Source organism: Atractosteus spatula, chromosome 22 (genome assembly GCF_055471065.1).
Source record: "Atractosteus spatula isolate fAtrSpa1 chromosome 22, fAtrSpa1.hap1, whole genome shotgun sequence".
Classification (NCBI taxonomy): domain Eukaryota; kingdom Metazoa; phylum Chordata; class Actinopteri; order Semionotiformes; family Lepisosteidae; genus Atractosteus; species Atractosteus spatula.
Window position 1 is genome coordinate 11,247,499 of NC_142727.1, and position 25,432 is coordinate 11,272,930.

At 38.3% G+C, this 25,432-nt stretch overlaps 1 protein-coding gene across 1 annotated transcript in view; it reads left to right on the forward strand.

Annotated features, from left to right (window-relative positions):
- Positions 1–4,681, forward strand: part of LOC148816811 (A disintegrin and metalloproteinase with thrombospondin motifs 15-like) — a 29,997-nt gene extending 25,316 nt beyond the window's left edge. Inside the window, exons 7-8 of the mRNA XM_088939979.1 lie at positions 927–1,102; positions 1,418–4,681. Of these exons, the coding sequence (XP_088796105.1) occupies positions 927–1,102; positions 1,418–2,192 (951 nt within the window). The 3' untranslated portion in view covers positions 2,193–4,681. The remainder of the gene's footprint in view (positions 1–926; positions 1,103–1,417) is intronic.
- Positions 4,682–25,432: the final 20,751 nt, after the last annotated feature.

Here is a 25,432-nt window from a genome sequence, read left to right on the forward strand (position 1 = left end):
ATCACTTTTCATGCTGGCTTTTTATCTCCACCCTTGCCTATATGGTATTCATGTTTTTCTTTGTGGTTGGGTACAGAAGGGCAAGATCATTCGATCTTTGCAAAAAATTCAAATCTCAAAAGACTTGCAAAGGGAATAAGTAAAAATAGTTTTAAAATAAATATAAAAATAAATAAGTATTTTTCTAGATGTCTAAAATGAACTGCCCATAAATACTTTTGTTGGTTTCTGCATTTTCTTCCCACCTTTCTTCAGGGTGATGTACTTGGATATAGACATTGGCTGATATAGACTTAGACAGACCCAGGACGTTGCTAAGCACTCTAGCCATTAAGATAAGGGCCAGTTAAGACTGGAGTTCGTCTTTAAAATAAATAATCTGTTTCTGTAAGTTCAACAATACCTAGGCATTATGCCGTAAAATGTGATATAAAGAATGAATTAGCCTTCATGCAATTGGAAAGATCTCAGTGAATGCTCAAAGAAAATGACAGTCAAGCTACAAAGCAATAGTTATATTGAAATTAACTATAAAACTGGAAAATGAGTTAAACATGAGAAATGAACAGCAAACACAGTAAAGCACTTGAAAAATAGCCATGTCGGTATGGGAGGGATTCAAGTGTGTAATGGAGACATTGAAATCTTCTAAAAAACTCAAGAGGCACACATTGTATGAGCTGAGTGCCTGCAATCTGATGTCAGAAACTGAGGAAATAGCTACCATTTAGTCCTTTAATACCAGGTCGAAAAAGAGCACTTATGTTCAGAAACACATTGCTGTCCAGGTGAAATGAAACCTCCCGCAGAGATTTTGTAATTTTAAAAAGACTTCTTTTTATGACGAACAGGCTTTGAAGGCAACGCTGTTCTATTAGCATAACGGTCCAACCAATTTTTTTTATAATGGCCTGATTTTTGCCCAGGTCGTGGATGGGACCCCTTGCACTCCCGACTCCTCGTCAGTTTGTGTGCAGGGAAAGTGCATCAAAGCCGGGTGTGATGGGAAACTGAGCTCAAAGAAAAAGTTTGACAAGTGCGGCGTGTGTGGCGGAGACAACAAGAGCTGCAAAAAGGTCTCAGGACTGTTTACGAAACCCATGTAAGTGTGCAGTGGGCCTGTTGCGTTCAGGACAGGTCTCTTAATTAGGAAAGATAGCTCCCCGAAACTGTGAGGATGGGATTAACAGCTACATGAGTTCATCTACTGCAGCTTAAGAATTCCTGGTATATTAAGGAAGTGTTATAAATGTATCAAAGAAGAGCAGGGTGTGGGAATAGCTTCTTAGCAGCTAATGCTTGTACAGTTGTAACGTCTCTCACCAGCTAGGCATCCTACTTTGATCTCTCTCTTCTACTGTGGTGCCAAGATACACAGCTAATATGAAACGCCACCCTACTGTTTGATGTTTTGCAGCCACGGTTACAACTTTGTTGTGATGCTGCCAGTGGGAGCTTCCAACATTGACATCCGACAGCGCGGCTACAGGGGAATGGTGAACGACGACAACTATCTCGCGGTGAAGAACAGCCAGGGGAAGTACCTGCTGAATGGGAACTACGTGGTGTCGGCGGTGGAGAGGGACATCATGGTGAAAGGCAGCCTGCTGCGTTACAGCGGGACGGCTACGGCGGTGGAGATGCTCCAGGCCTTCAAGCCCCTGCAGGAGCCCCTGACAGTGGAGGTCCTCTCGGTGGGGAAAATGACCCCGCCGCGGGTCCGGTACTCCTACTACCTACCCAAGGAAAACAAGGAAGATAAGATGGTGTACAAAAAGGATGGGAATGACCATTCGCACAACAGTGTCCTGGTGGACACCAACAAGATAGAAGGGAGTAAGCCGGAGTACATAAGGCCGATGTACAAATGGGCAGTGGGCAGCTGGGAGGACTGCTCTGTGACCTGCGGCAATGGTTTGCAGAGAAGGTCAGTGGAGTGCCTTGACACCGCCGGGAAATTAGTGACCGACTGCGACACCGCGCAGAAGCCCAACGACATCCGTTTGTGCGGCGACCCGTGTCCCGTGTGGAGCATGGGAGAGTGGTCCCCCTGCTCCAAAACATGCGGGAAAGGGTTCAAAAGGCGGGTTTTACGCTGCGTGACTCAGACCGGCCTGCTCCTACCCCGAGACCACTGTAGCAGCAAGAAGAAACCGCAGGAACTTGACTTCTGCACGCTGCGGCCATGTTAATGAACCCCGGCCGCTTACAGGATCTGTCAAACGCATTCGGCACAAAAGTCAATGATCCAGACCGATGTGCTCTGGCGCATCGGCTTATACGGGGGCAACACTTGCTGAGAGGAGCTGTGCTAGGGCAGTAAATCGAGAGAGGTACGAACTGTAGGCCATCGATTCAAATGACACAGAGTGGGAGTTACACACAGAAGTCTACCTCTAATAGAGAAAAAAAAATATTGTGATTAGGACACTGACAGTGTTTTCGGGATTCAGTCTTTTAGAAACCGATAAGATGCCAAAGAAAGTACATGAAATGAATTAAGAATCACTGGAATTTTAGGAAAGCATATATTGTTCCACATAAGGTCTTGACTTCCCCTTACTTCAAATAAGGAAACGTTTTTTTAACAATTTTTCTGCAAAAGAAAAACAGTTCTATCTCTTGTTGTTGTTTTCTGCTAAGATCCACAGAAAGGGATGCTGCATAAAATGTGTGTACTGTGACTATGTCTAGGATTAAATAACGGAACTGACTCACCCCTCAATGTTTTGACCCCCAAAACTTTTAAAAGTAGAGATTGGAGTGACAAGTTTATCGACAAGTGTCGATAAACATACTAATTGTCATGGGTGATTGAATACAAGCCTATACTTGAAAAGCAACCAAATTTTGATTCAAGCACTTCTTTGAAGTCCTAAATTGAGATTCTCAAAATTTAAATTCACTCTGAAAGAAAAATGGACCCTACCAAAATAATTTTGAAATTTGAAATGCCTGCATCAGTGTAAATACAATTCTTTATATATTTTTCTAAACCATTCTTCTTGCACAAAAAATTAAAAAATACAGAAAAAATCCAAAGATATATATTTCCTAAATGTATAAATGTGTTGCTTAAAAGTTTAATTTATTCACCATTTTTATGATGTTTCTGTATCAAAAATGTACAAATCCCAATGCTCAATGCAAAATGGGATTATCCCTTTACTGATGTGCATGCCTAATGAAAATTAAGTGTCCAGTTTAGTAGACTGATAAAATTTAGTGTTTTGTATAAAACAAACTATACGTGTGATTAGAATTCTGTATATGAAGAACGCTGTACTTTGAAACATGAAAGCAAAAGTCCTTCATATAAGGAAATGAAAGTGTACACAAAAACAACGAATTTTAAAAATATGACTTAAAACGGAGGTATTAATAAATGCCTGTCAAACCCTGGAACAATGCATGGATAAAATGTGCATTAAATTATTTATAGATTACATATATAGGTTTGTGTATGCAGAAAGTAACTTTTTTGTCTTTTATTTTAGGGACTCAAATGTTATCAATGCAATACAGAATGAAAGTATGTACTGTATCATACATATATTTCTTTTCTTGAAAAAAACTGTATTGCTGTACTAATGCTTTCTTACCTGGTGTGGTCAACTGTGTCTTGAAAAAGCTGTATTGATTCAGCTTTCCTTTTCTTCCCTCTCAGTGTAGATATATGTGTGTAAGGTTATAAAATGCCTATGTACTGCAAGAAGCTCACTCTACTCAGCCACTTTATCACTGCTTGAAGTCCCCTTAGCAAACACATAAAGGACTGATGCATTAAGCCATTTCTTCTTTGCAAAATGTCTTCTTCAGTTGAAGCACTTGGTGTGATTAAACGAAGGTGCTTCTCATCATGGTTCAGTTCACCTCACAAAGTAACTTTTCCAGCAAAACAACCTGCACAGAAAGGTAATCAAAAGTTAAATTAATGGAAATAATCTGAGGAATGTTAACCAGGGCCTCACAACAAAAAAGTCATGGGACACAGACAAAAAGGAGTAGTGCAGACAGTAATATTGGGTCTCCTCCACATTACTTGTCCATACGTAGTTTGGCTGAGGTTTGCAGGATGGTTATATACCATGTCGAATGATAATCAGAGGGATAAAAGGAAAAAAGGCAGTTAGACACAGAGACACCTGGCGATGACTGAATTTGTCTGCACACTCACTGAGAACGGTCCCTGTCTCGGATTTACTCCTCTACCTGGTTTTCTTGCGGTTGTTGAACTTTAGGATTTTGGCGGATACTGCTTTAGTTGGTCCTTATCCTTTCTGTTCCTTGCCAGCAGTGCAGCTGCTAATGTCAAGCCCTGTCTGGTACAGTTGCCGTCAAAAACGTAAATTATTTCAAACAACAAATCGGTTAAAGGCCTAGATTTGGTCAACGCGCATCCTCAAATCTGACATGTAGTTTCTCCCACTGTATGTGCTGAGTTTTTTATAACTATTTTAAATGAGAATCCTGTATTCCATTAAACCACATATTTTTGCTGTTTTGTTTTTTTTGGTTCGAGGGGACCACATCTTCCATCTAAAAGATGGTTCCTTTATTACTTGTAATTTTGTTTTCTTTTGCACATTGTACAGCAAAAGACTTTACACCTTTTGTACTGGCTGCTCTGTATACTATGTATACATCCATTCAGCAGTGCACCAATAAAACAATGTAAAAAGAAGTTTTAGTTTACAGTCGACGTTTTGAATTGTCTGTGACATTTCCAAGTATTTATTCAAAATAAAATCATTTAGAAATTCTTTTTTGGAACCTGCCTTGCTCCACATTTAGACATCTATGAAATCATGAACAAGTGAAAGTTCATTTAGAGGTGAAAAAACACCTTGAAGCCTTTTTCGGATACAAAGTAGTGTTGGTTTTTAAACATGAAAAAAGCTGATTCGTATAAGGACAATCAAAATATTTCAAATATCCTCACATACCATGGCACATCCAGCTACCATAGGAATTTAATATTGGCGCTGCAAATAAATACAGTATTTCTGTAGGGAATTATTTCTGTAAGCAGTTCAATGCCAAAGGTATACTCCAGGTATGCCATTTGATGTGAAATACCAATTGTGAACTTAACAATAAATTTGAATGGTAAATTTAAAACCAGACCATTAAGTCATGTTTCATATTTATGTAAATACTACGTCCATTGCAGGCAACATTATCATACAGCATTTGTTTTATGTCTTTACCATGGTCATTAACTGACATTCTCAGTAACTCCCAACCAGGCACACGAGTTCTATAAACACCTTAAGTGAGTGTATTCAACATTGAAATGTCAAGAATAATGAAATCATCAAAATTGGAGTGGTTTTGGCAATTGACTCTTTTCCTGGGAGAAACAGGAACTTTTGTTAGCACGCTCGGCATGCTGAAAATCTTGCACTGAAGCGCAGATTTTTCGGTCGCTATGAAACAAACCAGCTGTCATTGGTCTATAATACTGAAAAAAATAGTACTTGTTTCCTTTAGCCCTGAAATTAAGGTTCTCATGGAGCTTTTAGTGATTAAAAAAAGAATTATTCATCCATATATTGGTCTAAAATCGCCACAATCCTGAACTGCAGCTAAATTAGTCAGGTGATATAAGCAAGTTTCATGTCGCTTGACAAAAGGGTGTTTCCTCCAGGCAGAAAATTAATGTATGGCCTTTTTCATTCCAAAAGAAGTTGGAATAGCCAAACACACAGCATGAGAAAATATCCTTATTCACCATCCTCTCATCTCTGACAAATTGGGTAAAAATATATCAGTGATATATCAAAAATATATCTGGTGACAGCCACAGTCTTAATTTATCAATTGCTTGGGTTATTATTCCAAGTTTCAGCATGGGGATCCAGCATAATTTCAAAGAGAAAACTGAGCAGGCAGTCAGGAAGTGAGATGGAGAAATACCCAGGGAAAGTTCTTACTTTGAGTTAGCTGGGTGTCGCTGCAGACATTTAAAACAAATAGAAATTGATTTTGAAAGATGCATCATTATTAACCTATCTGTTTTAAACAGAACTTTTCGTTAAATCTGTGTTATATTATAATAAGCCCTCCCTACAACTGGCACTAACTCACGTGTCTGGGCGTCTGTGGTGTGTGCCAGTGGGGATTGTCCATATTCTCGTGATTTCCCAAATATGTACAGGAGTCACTGCTAGACAGCCAAGTCAGAAAACAATTAGTGATTTCAAATTGGGTGGATACGTCATAAAAACTGCTGCTGCTGCAGATTCAGATTAAAAAAAACAACGACAAACGGGATCCAAAAAGAAACTAATCTGAAGGGAGTAACTGCCCATCAGCTCAACCCTATTTTTGGCTCATTATCCACCACATATTGAGACAAGATTATTTGTGGGAAAAAAAAAATCAAGCATTCCAATCAAATCTCTCTGGAAATATTTCAAATATAAGGCAAAGGAATCTCTCTCCAGGCTGCAATCTCCTATTAGGGATTTTTCCTTTTACTCCTGTGTCAGCAGACACTACACTGTGTTTTTGCAGTGCAGTTGTATACTAACAGTGAAAGAGACTAACAAAACCTTTGATGTGTGTTCATTTAATACAGGTCATGCAGATAGAAGTACAAAGGAAATAAATGGCTACATCATGATTCCCCTTACTTTAGGACATATATCAGAACTATTAACGAATGGCATTTGTTTCCCTCCCTGTGTCGCACTGTGTGTCAAGGCATATCCATTCACCTGGGTTCATAATCAAATTTGGAAATACTGTAGCACTGTGGCACAGTGGCTGATATTGTTGTCTTGCAGCACTGAGGCCCTGAGTGCGATTCCTGGGCTTCTATCTCTGTGGAGTTTGTATGTTCTCCCCATGCTCACTTGGGTTTTTGCTCGGTGCAAAAAAGTTAATTGGCTTCTGGGAAAATTAACACTGGTGTTACACCCAGGGTGTACCCTGTCTTGCCCCTGATATTTGCAGAAAAGGATCTGGCTCTCCCACAACCCTGTGTTGGATAAAGCAGTTAGCAAATGGATGGATGAATGTGTTTACGTGCCCTAACTTCAAACCGAAACTTTTTATTGTTTTATTGTGATACAAAAAGACAATTACTATAAATGAGCCCGGTCATTGGAGTAGTCTCAATAGGTTTCATGAAATAAAATGTCCGTTACACTGAAAGCTCATAGTGTTACACACTAATAGTCTTCAGTGTGATGAATGTTGAACATTTACAAACAGCAAATACCATGTCTTTTGGCATCCCATGCATTTTACAGTTCACACATTTTAAGTTTATCTCAGGATAAGAGTACACTGACGCTTACAGGTTCAGGAGGAGGAAACTGTTTGCTGGGAAACACTGTCTTAACTTCGTAGGAGACCTGAAAGGTAGATCCTGAGCCGGGTTCCCTGAGCAGCACACCCTTTTAGAATAGGCACAGCTGCCGAGATGAGAAATACCCATGCTCCCAGTAAAGCTAAACCCCAAATCTCAAAACTGCTAAGCCCTTTAATGGCTAGATGAGAAAGACAGTCCTGCACGTATAGCAGTAACCTCCCTTATGAATATTTCTTGAATTTCTCATAATGTTTTCAAACATTCGCTAAGGTTTTACATTTCCTTTGCAGTCATTCCCTCTGGTTGGACATGTCTTTACTGTGCTTTTTCTCCTTGATGGATGTAAGAAAATGAGTCAACCCAGGTCAACTTTTGTTGGTCATTTTTTTTAGGGATATGGATCATGGTAAAGTACAGTGAAGGCATCTTAGAACCTTTTTTTTTAGCATTCTAAAAATACAAAAAATTCAGGTTAATTCACCTGATCAGCTTTAAAAAAAATGTTATGTAGTTCTTACAGAGTACTTTCTGGAGGGATTCATGAAAGCCAGGTGGAAAAAGCAGCTTTTGTCTCCGTTTTATTTTGAGTAGACAACATGACCTAAGCATGGCTGCCCGATCTTCACACACCCTCTCTGCGAACAGGGTTAGAAAGCTGAGCTAATGCTGTCGGTTTCCCACTAGGGTTTGAACTCTTGACCTTACTCACGCAAAATAAAAGGGCTTAACATCTTTGCCACAACATGCCTGCTAATCTGCCTCCCAATGGGTTATATATATCAAGTGTATGATACCGGAGAGCTGATAGAATCTGATGATAGACTTTAGAATTTAGCTGAAGTAGCCATTTAAATACCCTGGAAAATTAGTCACAGACCAAACACATCATGCCCGTTAATCCAGCTTCATTGTGATGAGAATACAGGCTGCTCCTAGGTTTATTGCGACTCACTGCACATTGGGATAATGTCAAAGATGCGGCTTTGGGTCCCTTGGAACTATACAGTGTGTGTCCTCTCATCCTGATCCTGCTATTCCTAACTCACTTTTTTATTGGGTCACACACAGACAACTGGATACGAATCTCAGAGCCAAAAAGTCTGCTGGAGTCTCTGGCCAGCTAATGACAAGATGGAAGGGAAATGGAATTCTTCAGCACAGGGAAAATCCTACTCACCAGTATGCCCTTATATTTCCTGTTGAAAGTAACTGACCTATAAACCCAATTCTTTATTCCTGCCCCCTTCTCTACATTTTAGCTCGATTGACAAAAAGGTGTGTTTTGTGTGAGGAAGGGGAGAATGCCCTTCAACAATAAGCGGACAAGTCAGGGAATAATTAGCAATAACTGTCAGGCACCTTTTGGCAACGTCTGACCAAGAGCAGAATCCTGTAAAGTTTCATGGCCCTAATTCAGAAAGGGATTCACTGTTCTGGATTTCCTTTGCCAGGAAAAAAAATAATTAAAAAAAACTATCATAGACAGGAGGCTACGGTGTAAAATTTGATATGGCTATAATTTGAGCTTTCAGTAGTCAAGGAAATCGATACAGAAAAACACATTTCAGTGATAATGAGGTCAAAGGAATATACTGTCAGGAAGGGAGATTAAATAAATTCATACCTGTACTTCTTTCAGTCTGTCACTGTAGCATATGTATTATACTATATGCTTTACATATTGCTTTCCATTTTATTTATTTGCTACTGATCAGTCAATTTACTTGAAACTGTTTTTCAAATTGAGCTGGTGCATTTCACCAATTTATTAATCATTTTAAAATGCTAACCACCGTACAAATTTAAATAAGCATGTCTGCTGAGCATATAAGTGTGGGCAGAGCAGGAATGAACCATAAATATTTGCGAATACGAAATTGCCACAAAGAATCTTCCAGAAGATCAGCCACACTGTAAAGTATTTTTGTGCATCATCACAATCATTCCAAACAGAATGACTCTCAAGCTTTCTGATAATGCGAATACATACAGTACATCATTCCCACATCTTTCTTGGATTATGAGTAAGTAAGTTATGCGGTCATTCGTATTTCACTGAAGCTAGTGGCGAAACTGCTATACCATCAGAGAAAAAAACATGTATCGGAAACAAATTCTGTTGAATGTAGGAAAACTACTGGCATCTGCACCTCTGCATTGAACGCGCTCATCACATCAGCTATTTGAAACTTAAAAAAAAAAATTCTGTCCCACACCGAAGCCCAGCAATTGTGCCATGATGTCTGTCTCCCTCCCTGACCTTTACAAAGAAGTAGCTGCTCACAGGCTGACCCTGTCCAGAGCCCAGAGCTGAGAATCCTTTCTCTGGAAACTGAATGGCTGTCAAAACCTGACTTCACTCAAACCGCTGCTTTAGTGGGCTGGTTATTTCTCAAAGGCACTGTGACAATGATGAGACCCATGAACTGAACCTCTGATGCCACGTACAGTACATTGTAAAGAAACTAACACGGAAACACCACGCAAATTAAAACACATTTCCGAATGTGTGATTTATGAATGTTTGCATCACCCAATTCAATTAAGAACAATAACAGCATTTTTAAAGATTGTCATTGTTAACTGAAAATTAAATCTGGGAGTAAACATGGATGGCTTTAGTTTTGGTTAGTGTACATAACGCAGGCAAATCAAGCATGGAGCACTTATATCAGCTGAAGAGGGAAAAAAATAAAATACCATTAATGACCAGATTGATGGAGTACATTACACACACTAGACCAAATTAAATAATTGCAAACCTTGTTTTTTAACCTTTGAACTTCCATGCAAACTTATCGCTTCTTCTGGTAGGGATTTTAGTTATGGAAAATAGTAAAGCAAAGTAGCATAAAGAACACACAACCACTGCAAGCCTACAGAGAAAGGGACAGTAGAGAACAGCCAATCATATCTATCCACCATTACTCAGGGAGGTGGGAAGAAACAAGAATAGCCAGTGATCAGTGCTTCCCTTTAAAACTCTTAATCTAAACCTGTCATGCATTCAAATTTTGTCCTCATCTTTGAAATCTGTGTGAATTATGGGACTGAGCTACACTAGAAGAAAATGCAGTGCATAAAATATAACTGGTGCTCACAGCATCCACGAAATGTGTTGTAAGCCTGCAGAAAGAAAACTGAAGATGCTCATCTAATTTCCATTTCACAATATTTATTACTTAAAAAAAAACTCTTAGGTGGCATACGGATGAGGCAACTAGCACTGCTATCTAAGAACACTTGGGGTTTGAATTTGGCTCTGGACTAGAGTGGCCCTTCTGTGTGGTGTTTCCTTGCTTTTTCTGTGCTCATGAGGGTTTCCAGGTGGTGCAGTGTCCCTCCACATTCCGAAAACATGCGGGCTAAATTAAACAGTCTCTCCATGTTCTAAGTCCCCTTGTGCGTGTGTGAGCTCTGTGATGGACCCTCCTTGTGTTCTGTGATGTGCACTGGGGTGCTGCTCAAGTAACAGGCAGCTTTCTGATCATGGATAGATTAATAATATACTGTATCTCCCCTGGATCGACTGCAGATGGAGGTTCTGTAATGAAACAGGAAAAATAAAACCACACCAATGTGCACCAGCACACCTTGTAATTAACCAAAAATGGTTACATATTTCAGGTAATATTCTATGGTTTGTTTAAATGTCACTAAATCACCTTTAGTAGAGTTTTTAATTATGGGTTTTGTCAAAGTATGTAACCTGTTGAAATGTTTTAGGAGAACGTGCAAAAAGAAGCTAATGTTCTGAATGAACACAAGGTCACAAGGGCACTATTTTTATGAAGGCAAAATACAGCTCTCTGCACTTTGAGAAGAAAGACTGCAGTTCTTTTACGGACGTCATTCAATCATATAAAACATTTAAAGCAGGGATAATTTCAGTCTATGAACATGAGATCATAAAGGTGAATATTATTTAAATATAGCTAAACTGTGCATTTGCAATAATAAAATAATGAACCACTGTATCCATGTTTTACAAATGCTACTTATAAAATATATTAATGATTTTGAAAGCCAAGTGAAATTACACTTTGCAAATGAAATACACATTTCATATCCATATCCAATCCTTATGAGATTCAAATTAGGGTGAAGATTGAGGTAGTATTTATACTATTTAACTTTTCTTAAAAGCAGTATTGGAAAAATGCAGTTCTACAAAAGCATGTGCTTGATGTCTGCTTTATTTTTCTCATCAATTGGCCACCAAACATGGTGAACAATAAACATGAACAAGTGTTTTCCTCTTAAAAGAACACATCTGCAAGAATAAAAACAGAACAAAACAAATATTCAAGTACTAAAAATAATGTTCCCCTAGGTGTGTTGCATTAAGAGTTATGAAAAAGAGTTTATATGATTTTCATGGGCATTTTCGGGCACATAATTCTGTGTTGGGAGGTTTAATTGAAAGTAGATAGAAAGAAATAAAAGCAAAATCCAAAGTGAAAAGATTATGGAATAAAGAAGCCCCAAATGCCTATAAACAAACATTTTGCACTTTATGTTTATCATGCACCTACTGCTCAGGGGCTCCTGCTGTAATCTAAAGCACTTTCCATGCTAACAAAAGTTCTACTGTTTCAAAGTAAATAATTAGATTTCCATTATTCAAATGCTCATTACCATTAATGTGGGAGGACAGACAGATCAAAATCCAGGCAGACACAGAAATACACAGAGATCAGCTGTGAGATAAATGATAGAAGGCACAGACGGATATCCCAGCATGCACTTTCAGGAGAACGGCCAAGCTAAGGGAGAGTGTTTGGTGATTTGTTGCCACTTCAAAATGCTGACCTCAGGTTTGTAAAAGCGAAAAGCAGAAGGAGTGTCAGCAAAGAATTTAAGCACAAAAGACTGCACACTCAGCTCCAGAGAAAAGAAAAATGAAACAGAACAAAGTCCTTAGACAGCAAATCCATTTTAATTAATCTAACTAAAACACCCCCTTCTCAGGGGAAAGCATTGCCTTTCTAATTTTAAAGAACTAGTCCTCTCCTAAACTCCTATTGAGAAAACTCAAGTAATTTGGAGACTGTTAGTGGCTAGGAGACCTCAAGTAATTTGCAAATTATAGGCAGTTTAAGTCCAGGAGGAGGTCGACACCCTTCTAATGCCCACTTGCACTCTCCTAAGTATAAATGTCTCACCTGAGTACCTCTTGGGCTTCTTTTCTTGCACCCCATCTTCACCCTTGCAGCAGCTCCCTGGCTCATTCCCTGTCAAGTGAATTGGGGAGGTATCAAGACAGCCTTGTCCCTCTAGGCCGTCAGCCAGGCCACTTCCGCCAAATAATTATTAAATACATTGGAGCTCAAAGAGGGAGGGGAACAGATCATTTAATCGAAATCAAAGTACTGAGGTTTTTGAAAATTTCAGATTTTGAAACATTCATTGGATATGGCCAGGACCCCAGGAGAAACCTCCTTTAATAAAATTGCGCACCAGTGTGGAAAAGGACCTAGTTTGACTTCTGTCTTCGTTCTAGGTTTCTGACTTCCACTTTTGACACTAGAGGGTGTTAATCCTGGTCCACTACAACAGCAGATTCGGAACATTTCAACCATTTCAAGAGAAGCCTATAGTTTTACAATATAATAATACAAGGCAGCAGCATTTCTGATTTTATTAATGCTCAATTTTGATTTTTTTTTTCATTTTTACTATGAAATACAAAAAAATATAGTTTAATCCATTTAAGTGAAACATTTGAGAAGATTTTAATAACAAAAGGAAACTCTAAACTCTAAAAATAAAAAAAATAACTACTTACAGAAGCAAACAACCTAAAGAGAAAATGTATGTGTATCTTAGAAGACCAATTCACTCTGACTTTTTATTCTTAATGAAACCATGTCACTTCTAAGATCATTTAAGCAGCACCTTGACTGGACATTACATTTTTTGTCGGGCTTAACTGCATTTATCATCCATATTTCAAACACCCAACTGCTATTAATTTAATGCTGGAATAATTTGAATTGCAATCACTGAACAATGTTTGAGCCTGTGGCTTTCATGTTCTGGCCACTTAATCCAGAACAGAAAGAAAAAAAAGCCTCAGCCAACTTCTTAATTGCCCAAGCCAAAAACACTATGCAGTGCTGATGCATCCTGATCACTTGAGGAAAAAATCTTAACGGCAGTGATAGCAAATCACTGGCAAAAATAGTCATATGCTTCTCATATGTTGGAGTGTCAAGATAATGTATCACGAAAACCACTGTTTAGGTTTTATTTTCACTGCATTAGTTCATTGCAGGATCAGACAATTCAAAATGGCATTAATATAACCTCCAAGACATTTTCAACATCGAAAAGCGACTTCTTCCCCAAGAAAAACATGAGAAAATGATTAGGATTTTCACATTTTCCACATGTTTGTGCCTGGTAATGTCTCGAGTGCAGATCAATAATAGATCATTCTGTTTCAGTGAACAAAGGACCCAGGCATGATGTCATGTACCATGCAGCTACATGTGGAATGAAATTATAGCACTGAAATGAGTTGAAAGAGACAACCAGTTTATACAAGCAACCTTCTTTTTTTGATACTGCCAACTTATACCAAAGACTATGTCTTAAAGTTGGCTACTTGAATCTGAAAGGGGAATCCAAAGTAAGCATAGTGTAACCCAAACTATGATGCGCCCACTACAGTACTTCTAATTGTTGTAAATGTCAATTTTATTATTGTAACCTTATTGCGAGCCATTATGGTCTGTGACTGAACAATCACATCACAATAAAAAAAGAATGCATCTCAAAAGCTTCTAATATCGCTTTTCAAAAATGGAATTGTGTAATTTGAGCTTCAGCAAATAAAAGACCGAGAGGATAACTTAATGCATTTCAGATGTGGAACAGCATGGCAATTTGTTTTTTCTCGGACAACTGTCTGAAGTGATAACATTACATTATATATGGCCTCAGATTGCTCAGCTGAAGAACGTTGTTGTTGTTGTTTTGTTCAGCTTTGGTGTTCTTATCTCAACTTCTCCTTGTAGTGCATTCTGCCTCCATCAATTACCTCATCTGCTTTTCCACCGAGTGCTTAGGAAGACAAGCCCATTCAGCATTCTGAGAGTGCTGGACACCGGACGAGATGAGAAACGACAAGCTTTCATTAAATGACAAAACCATCCTGCGGCTGAAGACGGCCAAATCAGAGCCGCAGGAAGACTGGGCTCGACTGAAATAGCACGGGGAGGGCGTAGTGCGGCCCCGCCGATCAGACGCGGCGCTCCCTGGGAGGATGACAGGGAGAACAGAGGTCCAGCTGTAGAGGGCGTGGGATGGGGCAGGATGGCAGATAAACAAACATACTGTAGCATTGTTGTGCAGCGTCAGTGAGGTCCGCTCTCTGCCAGGCTGTGTGGGCCATTACTGTGGTCTGCGCAGGCCTCAGGCGCACATGCTACAGAGGAGAGCGCCGGCTTCCTGGCTTAACACTCTCCTCGCATATGTGGCTTCTGTAGCTACAAACATTTGCTCACAGGGTTCTCTTGACTCACCGCTATGCCACAGAATGTTCTCTTCATTGATGGATCCTGACATTTAGCCTATCGACAGCCCTCACGGCATCACATTGACCAGCTGAGTGGTTCAGGTCAGCCTGCTTCCCAGGGTTCTAATATAGAGTTTGGAAGTTACTACTATTATATAATGTACTACATGTATATAATATAATATATACTGTATATATAATATATACTGTATATATAATATTATATATTTATAATAATATTATTGTATTATATAATATTTATTATACTTTTATACTACTATTACTATTGTCATGTTTAAAGAGTGAAGACAATAACTGATTTTAATGGGATTATAAATAAAACAAAACATCTCCGGTTTAGCATTAACATACTAAACCTGAAAAGAGAGGTAGAAAATAACTCACCTCAAAAATAAAAAAAACTCTTTACAGAAAACGTACAGTATATGCGGAGATGGTTTCCATTGACGTCTCATTAATATTTAAAAAATGTTCTGTGGGTGTTTCAATCCCAAAGCTCCAGACTGAAATAATTTCAGGTTTTACGTTTCGTTCACGGTTCAAACCGTGACTAAAAGCAAAAGGAAAAAAAAATAACATCTGTGTGTCTTTGTTAAGCACATAGATGCATGTTCTCTACTGGGGAAATAACGACATCTTAAAGTTTTATGTTTCGACTTCCTTGGCACGTGAGCCTGAAAGGAATTCTGGAAAATGTTAAATATGTGGATCTGATTCCGATTTAAGGAACCTGACCAGAAGTTTAGATCCTTTCCAATGAAAACATGGCCACATTCAGATTCAGATGTCAGCAAAGACGGGAAGAAAAGGAAAAAGGAGACAATTCCATTAGATCATACCTGCAACAGTATGGCCAAGCACTGATTACCCTTCAAAAAGAATAGAAAACTCTTGATTTAGTAAAATCAAATGCAAAAGCTGAGAAAAGGTCCACTCACCTTTAATCTGTCAATTTTTTTCTTGAGATACAAAATTACATAAAATTGCATAAAATAATTCAAAATTTAATCAGAAAAGTACAATATATTCCACATGTAGTATGTAGCACTCCATAGGTGCTGACACTGCCTTCCTAAATCTAAAATGCACTATCTGCTATATCTACTTCAGAATCAAAGTGCAAAGAAAAAGAATATTCAGCGTGTCTTGCAGAAAAATAACAGGCAGGTTTGACGTGCTGCTTAAACAGTGTATGACATGGCATGGGGTAAATCATTTGTAGTAAAGGCAATTTGGGAGAAAACAGACAATATCAATCAATCGATTCCCAGAAGACATGTTCCAACAAGATGTCTGCCTATTCTTTGTAGACCTGAATGAATCAGATTTTAATAATAAAATTGTTCCATTTAGTGTGATTACTTGGTCGACATTGCTACAAACTGCTGTCAGTAGACACAAAGTCAACGTTGAAGCAGGAGCCCCTTCCAAGCACAGCGTGGAGAAAACGAAAGGTCATGTCAGGATGCAATGGATGTGACTTCATGAGAAAATGCTTGAAAAATGACAGCAAGCATTCTCACCCACTTGTAACAACATACTCAAAATACACGACCCAAACGACTCAGTGCTTAAATTATTATGACTTCCCATACACACCTTCCGTCAATCAGATAGACTATCTACGTGGCAGGCAATCCACAAATGACTTGAGAACATAGCTCAGATATCCATCGCCTACCATGAACTATTGAAAGCTGATGGATTGGATTAAAAGTGCAGCTCAACCCCCCACACCACTGCCCTCAAATCCTTATTGGAAGATGAGAGCGTGATGGGAGTGGTGAGTGGGTGAGAGATGAAAAGGATGAAACTTGAAAAATATTTCAAAGCCCTCTTGAATGCATGTCATGTCAGGACCGGGCTGTTCTAGCTGCTTTTAGAGGCCCAAATTAATGTAGCACAGGAAATCCTCACATGTAGTGCTTCTGCCTGCTGTGTGAAGACCCCATAGCAGCTTGTAACAGGTGTATACAATAGAAGCTTTATTTGTGTGCCATACAGATATCACTTAACTATATTTAGGGATGTAATGTACAACTTGTATGTGTATGGGCTTGTGTATCTATTAATTTGGGTACAAACCTTGAGACAATGTCAACCTAGAGAGAGAAAGACCTTACAAACTCCCCACGGAATAACCGATTTCTTTTTAAAACCAAGTGACATTGTCTTTTAAATCTAAAGGTGTCCAAAACATGTGTTTCTCTGTTATTTATCCCCGTGGAGTTGCATTTAGGGAGAAAAAGAAAAATAATTGAGAAAAGAAGGCGAATAAATGGGAATTCTCCCCCAAAACATTGAAATACAAGTGTGTGTTTGTGAAGGAGGGCTTTTTTTTAACTAATCATAAATTGGCATATTTTAATTGTAGTCTTCTGAAATGAACAAAGCAACTAAATGGCTTCAGCTTCTGTCTCTAGAGTATCCTAAAACTGTTAGTCTAAACACAAGAAATAAAAGAAGGCTGAATTACATTATTTTTTAGAACAAGGCATGCCAATACCTGCTAATATGGGGGGGGGGGGCATCTGTATATAGTGTAAATTGGAGAGATACTGACTCCTACCACTTGTGGTTTCTGTGGCTTTGGGTTACTGCCATGTCAATCTCTGCGCTGACAGTCTGTATTGAGGAAGTTCATTACACAACAGGCAAAACATCTTGAAGAAAGCAATGAAAGAGTGAAGTCATATGTCGCAACAGTAAATAAAATGGTACAGACTGTGGGAGCGCTGGTGAAAGAACGTTATGATGGTTTTATTATGGATACAGTAAAAGAAAACAACAACAAAATACTCACAGGTACTTTAAATATGACCCAAGGTACTGAAACAATGGTGTTTAAAGGGCTTTATCCAAACTTTCTGTAGCTATAGCTGATTCTGTGACAGCTGTTACATTTAGGCTTCCAGCATTTCTTTACAAAACCTGTTTTATTGTATTTTTTACTTTACGTATTGCATAAAGAAATTATACAGTCTCAAATCTACTGTATCCATTTACTATAATTTCTATACCCTAAAAAGTCATTTTTTAAAAACAAAGACAAATTTCAGCTGTGACAAATTATTTTTGCTTAAAGGCGCATTCAAGATTATCTACCCATTAAAAGGGATACCATTAGTACACATGCCACTCTTTTAAAATATTTGTGATTTTCTAGTCTGATAAGCCCTAATAACATCACAGATGGTGAAAGGTAAGAATATGAGAACTTATTCTGTCTACAAATATAACTTCAAACACACCCTGATTATTTTACAAGCGGGAAATGTCCAGGCTGAGTCTCTCTGGCTAAAAGTTCACCTTTACAAGCACCAGGCCTGTCCACTGCAGCATACTTGATAGGAACATACAGAAATCCAACTTTCTCTGACTGGTTTCAGTTTGTGTTTCCTGCTCCTTTTTGGTTCATTCATTATGTGAGGTCATTCTCGAGGACTATATTATCATTTGACAGAGACATTGATGTTTTTCTTCCGACGGATGATGTGCTGCCACAATCAGCAGCTGAGGAGTATTAAAACAATATGAGGGATTTATAAACATCCTGTGTAATAAAAATGGAAGAGCCAAGGGACAATTCTCCATCCATTAAAAATAGATTAAAAAAGAAGATTGCAAATCGACGGTCTTGCTGACCTAAAAACATAACGATGTGTAAGAAGAAAAGAAGAAAGTGAGATGTTGCTCTTCTCAGAATTGACAAATAAGGTTAAAACCAAGAAGAGAGAAAAGGAAATAGCTGGTTGCAGATTTAGCCTTGTGGGATTCTGTGCCATTCCTCTCACTGAGCCCTAGACACCACACATCTCATCTCACAAAGGTTCAATGGGACTTAAGCCCGTCGTACAGGATGTCCATGGTACTGTAGAACTGTCACTCATAGGGGATGATGTACTATAGCTATTATACACATGTAGCCCCATGAGACAGCATACATGGGCCTTCACGAAAGGAAAGAAGGAGGACCTTTCACCATGTGTTTCACCATGACACCGGGATTAACACCCCTACTCTCCCAAAACATGCTATGGGATCTTAAATGACTTAATAAAACAGTCAGAACTTCAGTTTAACAACTCAAATATACAGTAGGACAGCACCTCCTACAGCACCGCAGTGACCAGAACAGGGCACTGATTTGGACATTCTGGCCCAGAGGAAAGAGCACCACCACTGGCAGATGCAAACAGTTGTTTTTTTCTGGGGAGGGGGGGGGTCTCCCCCCTCCAAGCATTTACCAGGCCCATCCTTGCTTAACCTCTGTGATCGACAAGATCGGGGTACGAAGTGGTAATCCTGCTTCAATGTAATATGATATGCTGATTACATAGCTGTTGCAATGTAATATGAAATGTCTAGGGACTGTTGTCATACAGCCAAAGCAAAGAAACAGGGTTTTTCACTCTTGCCATTTGTACACTAATGTCTTGTATTTCATATGGCAGCTAGTCTATCCCATATTAACCCTGCATTCTTGCAGAAAATGCACCACAATATAATTCAGTACAGTATTGTGGTGTTTACAGTATTAGCGGACTGTCGGGAAAAACAAAACAGGAATTCCAAAGAATATATATATTTCATTATAGAATCCTCTCCCTGTGTGGGCCTCCCAATGTTTACTGAGGTTTTGTGATCCTGAAAGTTTTGAAGTGCCTTTTATTTGAAAAGAAAAACAATAAAAGATGCTGTGAGTCCCCATGGGGGGTATGTATCACCCCTTTCCCAGAGGAGCATGCTTATATGGTCATAAGACTTTATTAATCAAACCCTGATGTATGGAGGAGCCTAAATTGCATAAATACTGGAAAACAGATTAGGCATAAATCAACTTAAGGACATCTGCGGAGTTCAAATGAAATATGGAATATCTAAGTTATACCAGTGTCATATCTGTGCTGCCTTTCAAAAGAATAAGACTAATTTTATTTCAAAGCTTTTTTATATTACTGAATACATAGGTCAATCACTAAATATCTCACAAAAGTAGAAACCAACAATGCATTAGCATCGCAAATCTTCAAAAAAACGATGAAAAAGTGCCCTCCAGTAACAATTTCTTAATCATGGAGGCTTTGGGTTAGGTTTTAAGAGGTTCAGTACAACAAGTTAGAAATAAACATATATTTTTAAGTAATACCACTAATGTCTGACTTGTCTCAATATATGTGCAGTATACAATTAGTTGTAACAGAAAACATATTCAAGTATTGTTCTAAAGCACAATATATTAACTTGTGTATGCCTTAAGATTTGTACAACACACAAATGTTTTGCAATAACATCCATTGTGACACGATTGCCTATTTAAGCAATAGCAATGCATGCATCAATAAAACCAGTTCATTTATATTTTCGTCATACAAAGAGTAATAAAAACAGTTCATTTTCCCTTTCCTTTACTTTAATCCATTCCTAAAAGTCATACCTACAGTTAATTCTTCTGGCAGAGCACACAAAGGTTTTCAAGGTAAAAACGGGATGACTAACATTTTTTTCTTTTCGAGTACAAATGTGTAGTGGAAATAGGGAAAATGAGGAGCTGGCTCTCTCAGTAAAATTCACTTAAGCCACCTAGAGAGTGGTGTGCTATTCAAAGCCCCAAGCATATTGTAATACTGGAAAGACAGGACATTATGGGGCTAACACGATTAAAAATCGCTTGACCGTTTTTCACACTAAGTGGGTGGCACCTCTCTTTTCACACTCCACTCTTGTGGTCTATAACTTCACAGGGTTTTTCTTCTTTATTCCTATTGACCCATTGTGCCTCAGACAATGCACCTCTCCTGCATTGAAACCTTGCTCTACCACCTCTGAAAATCAAAAGTCCAAAGCTGTAGAAATAAATGTTTTTTTTTTAATAAGATCTCCTATCTGTAAAGTTCTGCCACGGCCCGGCGTATTACAGGGAAGAATGGCGCATTCGCAGTGTCGATCACACCATGAAGGCACAAAACGATATCCACTTTGACCTGGATTGTTTAAAAAGAGCCATATTGCAAAGGAAGGCAAGCTGGCATTAAAACTGCAATAATCTTGACTAATTAAAAAAAACTCAGTGATTTAAACGATTTTAATGCATAATATGATTATCACCTCTAAATTCTGATATGCTTTATATGCAGCATCAGAGTAAACATTTAACATGATAAAGCTAGGTGTGTTTTATAGTTCGAGCTGAGGTATTGTTACAGTATATCATATGTGAACAAGCACCTGCCAAAAAGGTACAAACGTACAGCAACCCCATATACAGTGAGTGATCAATAGGCAATGTTTTCTCAATTCTCCTGAATAAGATTAGGCAAAAAATGTTGAATAGTCTGAAACATTACACGAAGACATGCCTCCTTTCACTCTGTTAAGTAATAGACTTGTATGTACAGTAGCAGGCCTGTGCATGATATTGATCATCATAAACTTATGAGTGGCCTTTACTATATGGGCAATATTTCTGAGGAGTCAATGTCACACCAAAAGAATCAATCTTAGGTTCATAGTCCCGTAAAAAGCAGAGGTTTCCAAAATAGGTCAACATAAAGCTGTACCCAGAAAGAATACCATTCACAAAAAAGAAGTTGGCTTCTATATGCCATTGCTACAAACATGAATATATCTCTTTAAGAAAAAAATATTTCAGCAGACCTATTATGGCTTATTCAATACACATATGCTCTACCATCACCAGCTGAGCAGCAGATATGGGAGTCCTTCTCAATATTTGTGAAGTTGTATACAATACAGTAGTGCAACTGGATGATATTTGGTCTTTACTTCATTATATGGAAAACACAGCTTATACAAAGACAAGTTTCACAGGCCATTAAAGATAAGATGTATAACTAATAAAGAATTAAAGCAAACTATGAATAATGTTTAAATGCACTAAACTGTGCTCTGCTTCCCTTCCATCTTCAACAGAACCTTCTGTTCAAATGGGATTACAGGCTTGTGTAAAGAATCACTCTTTTTACTTACGGGTTGAAAGTAAAATATTAGTCTATTCAAAATCATAAGGAACAGGCTAATATCTTTCTGCAGCTTTGTACACAAACACAAACCCCCAGATGAGATGAGAATTTGTCTGAAAGAAACCAGGGAAGATTCAAAGCTACTGTTTTTGGACAAGAAAAACTAGTGAGATGAGTGAAGATGACAACATCATTAGACTCCCCATACCGTTCCCCTTTCCTTGAAAAATGAATCCCGAAGCGATCTGCTCACAAACATTATCTGTTTTTTTTAAGCCATGTGCTCCTCATTGAGAGATTAATGCATTTTCTTTCAACATTTTGAAGAAAATACGGAACACTCCCAAAGAGCGTCCAGTGATTGTTATCAAACATTTCCTGGATCTGCTGAAAGATCAAAATGGTCTCTCCCTTAAACCAGAAAGATTTCGTTTAATTGTGGAAAACATCCCTTCTGTCAAAAGTAAAACATACACCAAGTGACACAGATAAACATATAATATACAGTAGTTACATGAGGATAAATTGTACTAATGGATTCTACACAGCCAGAGTGAATCACAGATCTGAATTTCATTTCAAATTACAGTGCATTGGATTTACTCTTCTGATTAATACACATTTATACTATATCATTGAGAGCCTTCAACAACATTCAGTCATACATCTCAACAAAGACTATCCACAAGTTATACTATTTAATGGTTATTTGATTATTATCAATCTTTGAAATCAATTATCAATCTCTGGTTTTACTTGCAACCATTTAACAAATATATCAGTAAACATTTCATCCACATTTCTCATGTCTTTTGCCATGTTTCTACAACAGAAACAAAATGCAGCTACAGTATTTGACTTAATAATGAAATCATGCTAGGCTCCTGTAAAGCATTTAAAAAGAAAAAAAAACACGAACAAAATATTACATCCAACCGTAAGGGAACAGGAACCTGAGCAAAATAAAATTCTTTCAAACTGAAATTATTTTGCAAAATGATGTAAATCAGGCACAACGTTTGGGCCACTTCTGGATAATATTTTCAAACCACATTCCTTTTTTGGAAGTCCTTTCAGTAAATTGGCATTTCCAGTGTTATTTCTTTGGCATAGGATATTATTTTGCCCCCATTATATTTTCCAAAATATAACATCTACTAGGGGAAGTATATCTGGCCGTTGCATAAAATCAAAACCAGCCGAGCTGACAATAGCTGCAGCCTGTCTTTTCTTATGATCAGATGCAGAAATAAAAAAGGCAAACGAACTTTAGCTCGGTGTTCAAAAATGTTATTTTGCCTCATAAGAGCAAATAACATTGTTTCCAATAACCGCTCCTAAGCTCCTCAGCTAGCGCAGCATTTCATGGTATAATCCTATTTTTCCTCCCATTAACCTGTATTAAACTGACTTCACAGTAAACTACAATGAGGGTTTATAAACCTGTCAGGGTGCAGAAAGGAGGCCGTGCTGAACTCTTGTCCGTGTCAGTGTGGCATCGCTGACCTTGTGACTGGAGAGCCGACGCCTCCTTTCTGCACGGCTTGGGAAGGCGGCTTCGAGGTTACGTCATTTCTCAGGCATTGAGATCCCTTAGCGTTTGCCTCGCCCGTATTGTCTCCTTAATTTGCATTGTGAGGACCACCACCAGATTCAAAAGCTACCCATGAAAAAGGCCACCACGCACATGAAAGAGCACCACCAGGGGGCTGGTTTTCTACACTCTGCTTCTGAAGGATCCCTCCCTCTTCGCCGCTGCTTACAAGATGTGTCCCTTTCATTTCCACCAACAGCCATGTCCAATCACATTAGTCTGGCCTGAGACAGCACCGTCAATAGCAGACGCACGTAGCGTTTGTTATGGTCAATGCCAAAGCCTATGACAAATGAGAGGCTCCAAGATGGATCGCTAGTTTGCAATTCATGAACTGGATTACACATGGATATTTTAAGGATCATGAAAAGATTTAAAAAAATATTTATTTCGTATAAAAGATGTTTAAAAATAAGCAAGGAAATATTTTGTGCCCATAGAAATTCATACATTTTCATCACTTAGATTTACAACAAAAAAAATATACAATTCCTCATTAAGTTCAAGTAACGGTCAGCGAAACCATGTTTTAAAGTTGCTTCTATGAATGGACTGTGTATTCTTGCACCTAATAAGGAAAGATAAGAAATTGTTCCAGATCTTCTTCTGAGAACTTGGCAGTCCATTCATATCACCGTATATCATGAAACATTACCTTTGTGTTGCAAAGCAATAACAAGCCATACAAACATCACAATTCATAAATAAACGACTTTTCTTCTCTCCCCTAGAAAGCAATAAAAAAGAAAAAAAATAACATGACCATGTGCAAACTAAATGATTCACTAGGCGTAACTAGCCAGTCCCCACATGAAGTTAAGAACTTACTTTGAAATTACTCATTTGGAGAAGATAATAGAGGTCAAAAAAGGAAAGCTGTCATAGCTTGGCTCTATGCTTACCAGACCTGAATGCTTTCCTTCTTTTTCTGTGCAAACCTCCAGAAATTCAAAGGACTTCTGAAGTATTCAAATTGTCTGTAAGGAAATACTTCACAGGCGAACACTGCACTGCGCCATATCAGGAGCACAGCACGTCATGCTCAGATAATTCAAAAGGGTATCGGCCTAGGTCAGCGGCTTCTGTGTCTGGTGCATACAAGGAACAAGGTGTCGATGACACCTTGAAAAACGAGCTTGCAGGAGCTGGACAATGACGTGTCTGCTTATTTTCTGTGTGACTTTGGAAGTAGAAGACCGAGTGCGCTTTTCGCATGAGAAGGTCAAGTTCAAAGGGAACATAAGCAACTATGTTCCATCTGTCTGGTGTCAGTGCCAGAACTTATTTCTTATATAACTTGTACGATGTATGGTGTAAGATGCCAATGTGGAGCCACGGTATTGGTGCTGTTAAGGAGAAAGCAAAGATGTGTGGTTTATGGATTTTGAAGTGAATCACGGAGCAGACCAACGATAAATCTGGCAAGACCTGAAGGGATTTTGTATGAGTTTTATTCCAAGCATTGCGTAGAGTTGTTCATAAACTAGGTGAATTGAATGCTCTGGTCTGTAGTTATTTCGCTTAGAACTACAACGACATAATTCCAACAACATTCTTTACTATACTGGGCTTTATATTCAAAATCCTCACGAAAATCCTCACTTTTCCTATGGCGATTTTAAAACCAAAGTGTTATATATAGAGAACCCATGGATATTTAGTTTGACTGAATTTATACATACTGTAATTGATTTACATAATTGATTACTCTTGAAACCATTCATGTATGAAAACAAATTTGAAACTGGGTAATAATGTTCACAAAAAATGAGAAAGAAACCAACCAAAGAAACCAAAGAAACCAACCAAAGAAATGTACAAAAACATGTCTTGGAAAGATATACCATTACATGGACTTAATGGCAGTAAGTGGTTTGCATAAAATTGCTTGAAAATTGCAGTTTTAACGAGGAATTAGAACTCACAATTCACAAGCTCTGCTTATAAATTGCTGATTAAAGGCTTCTCCTTAAAAAATATTTGCATAATTG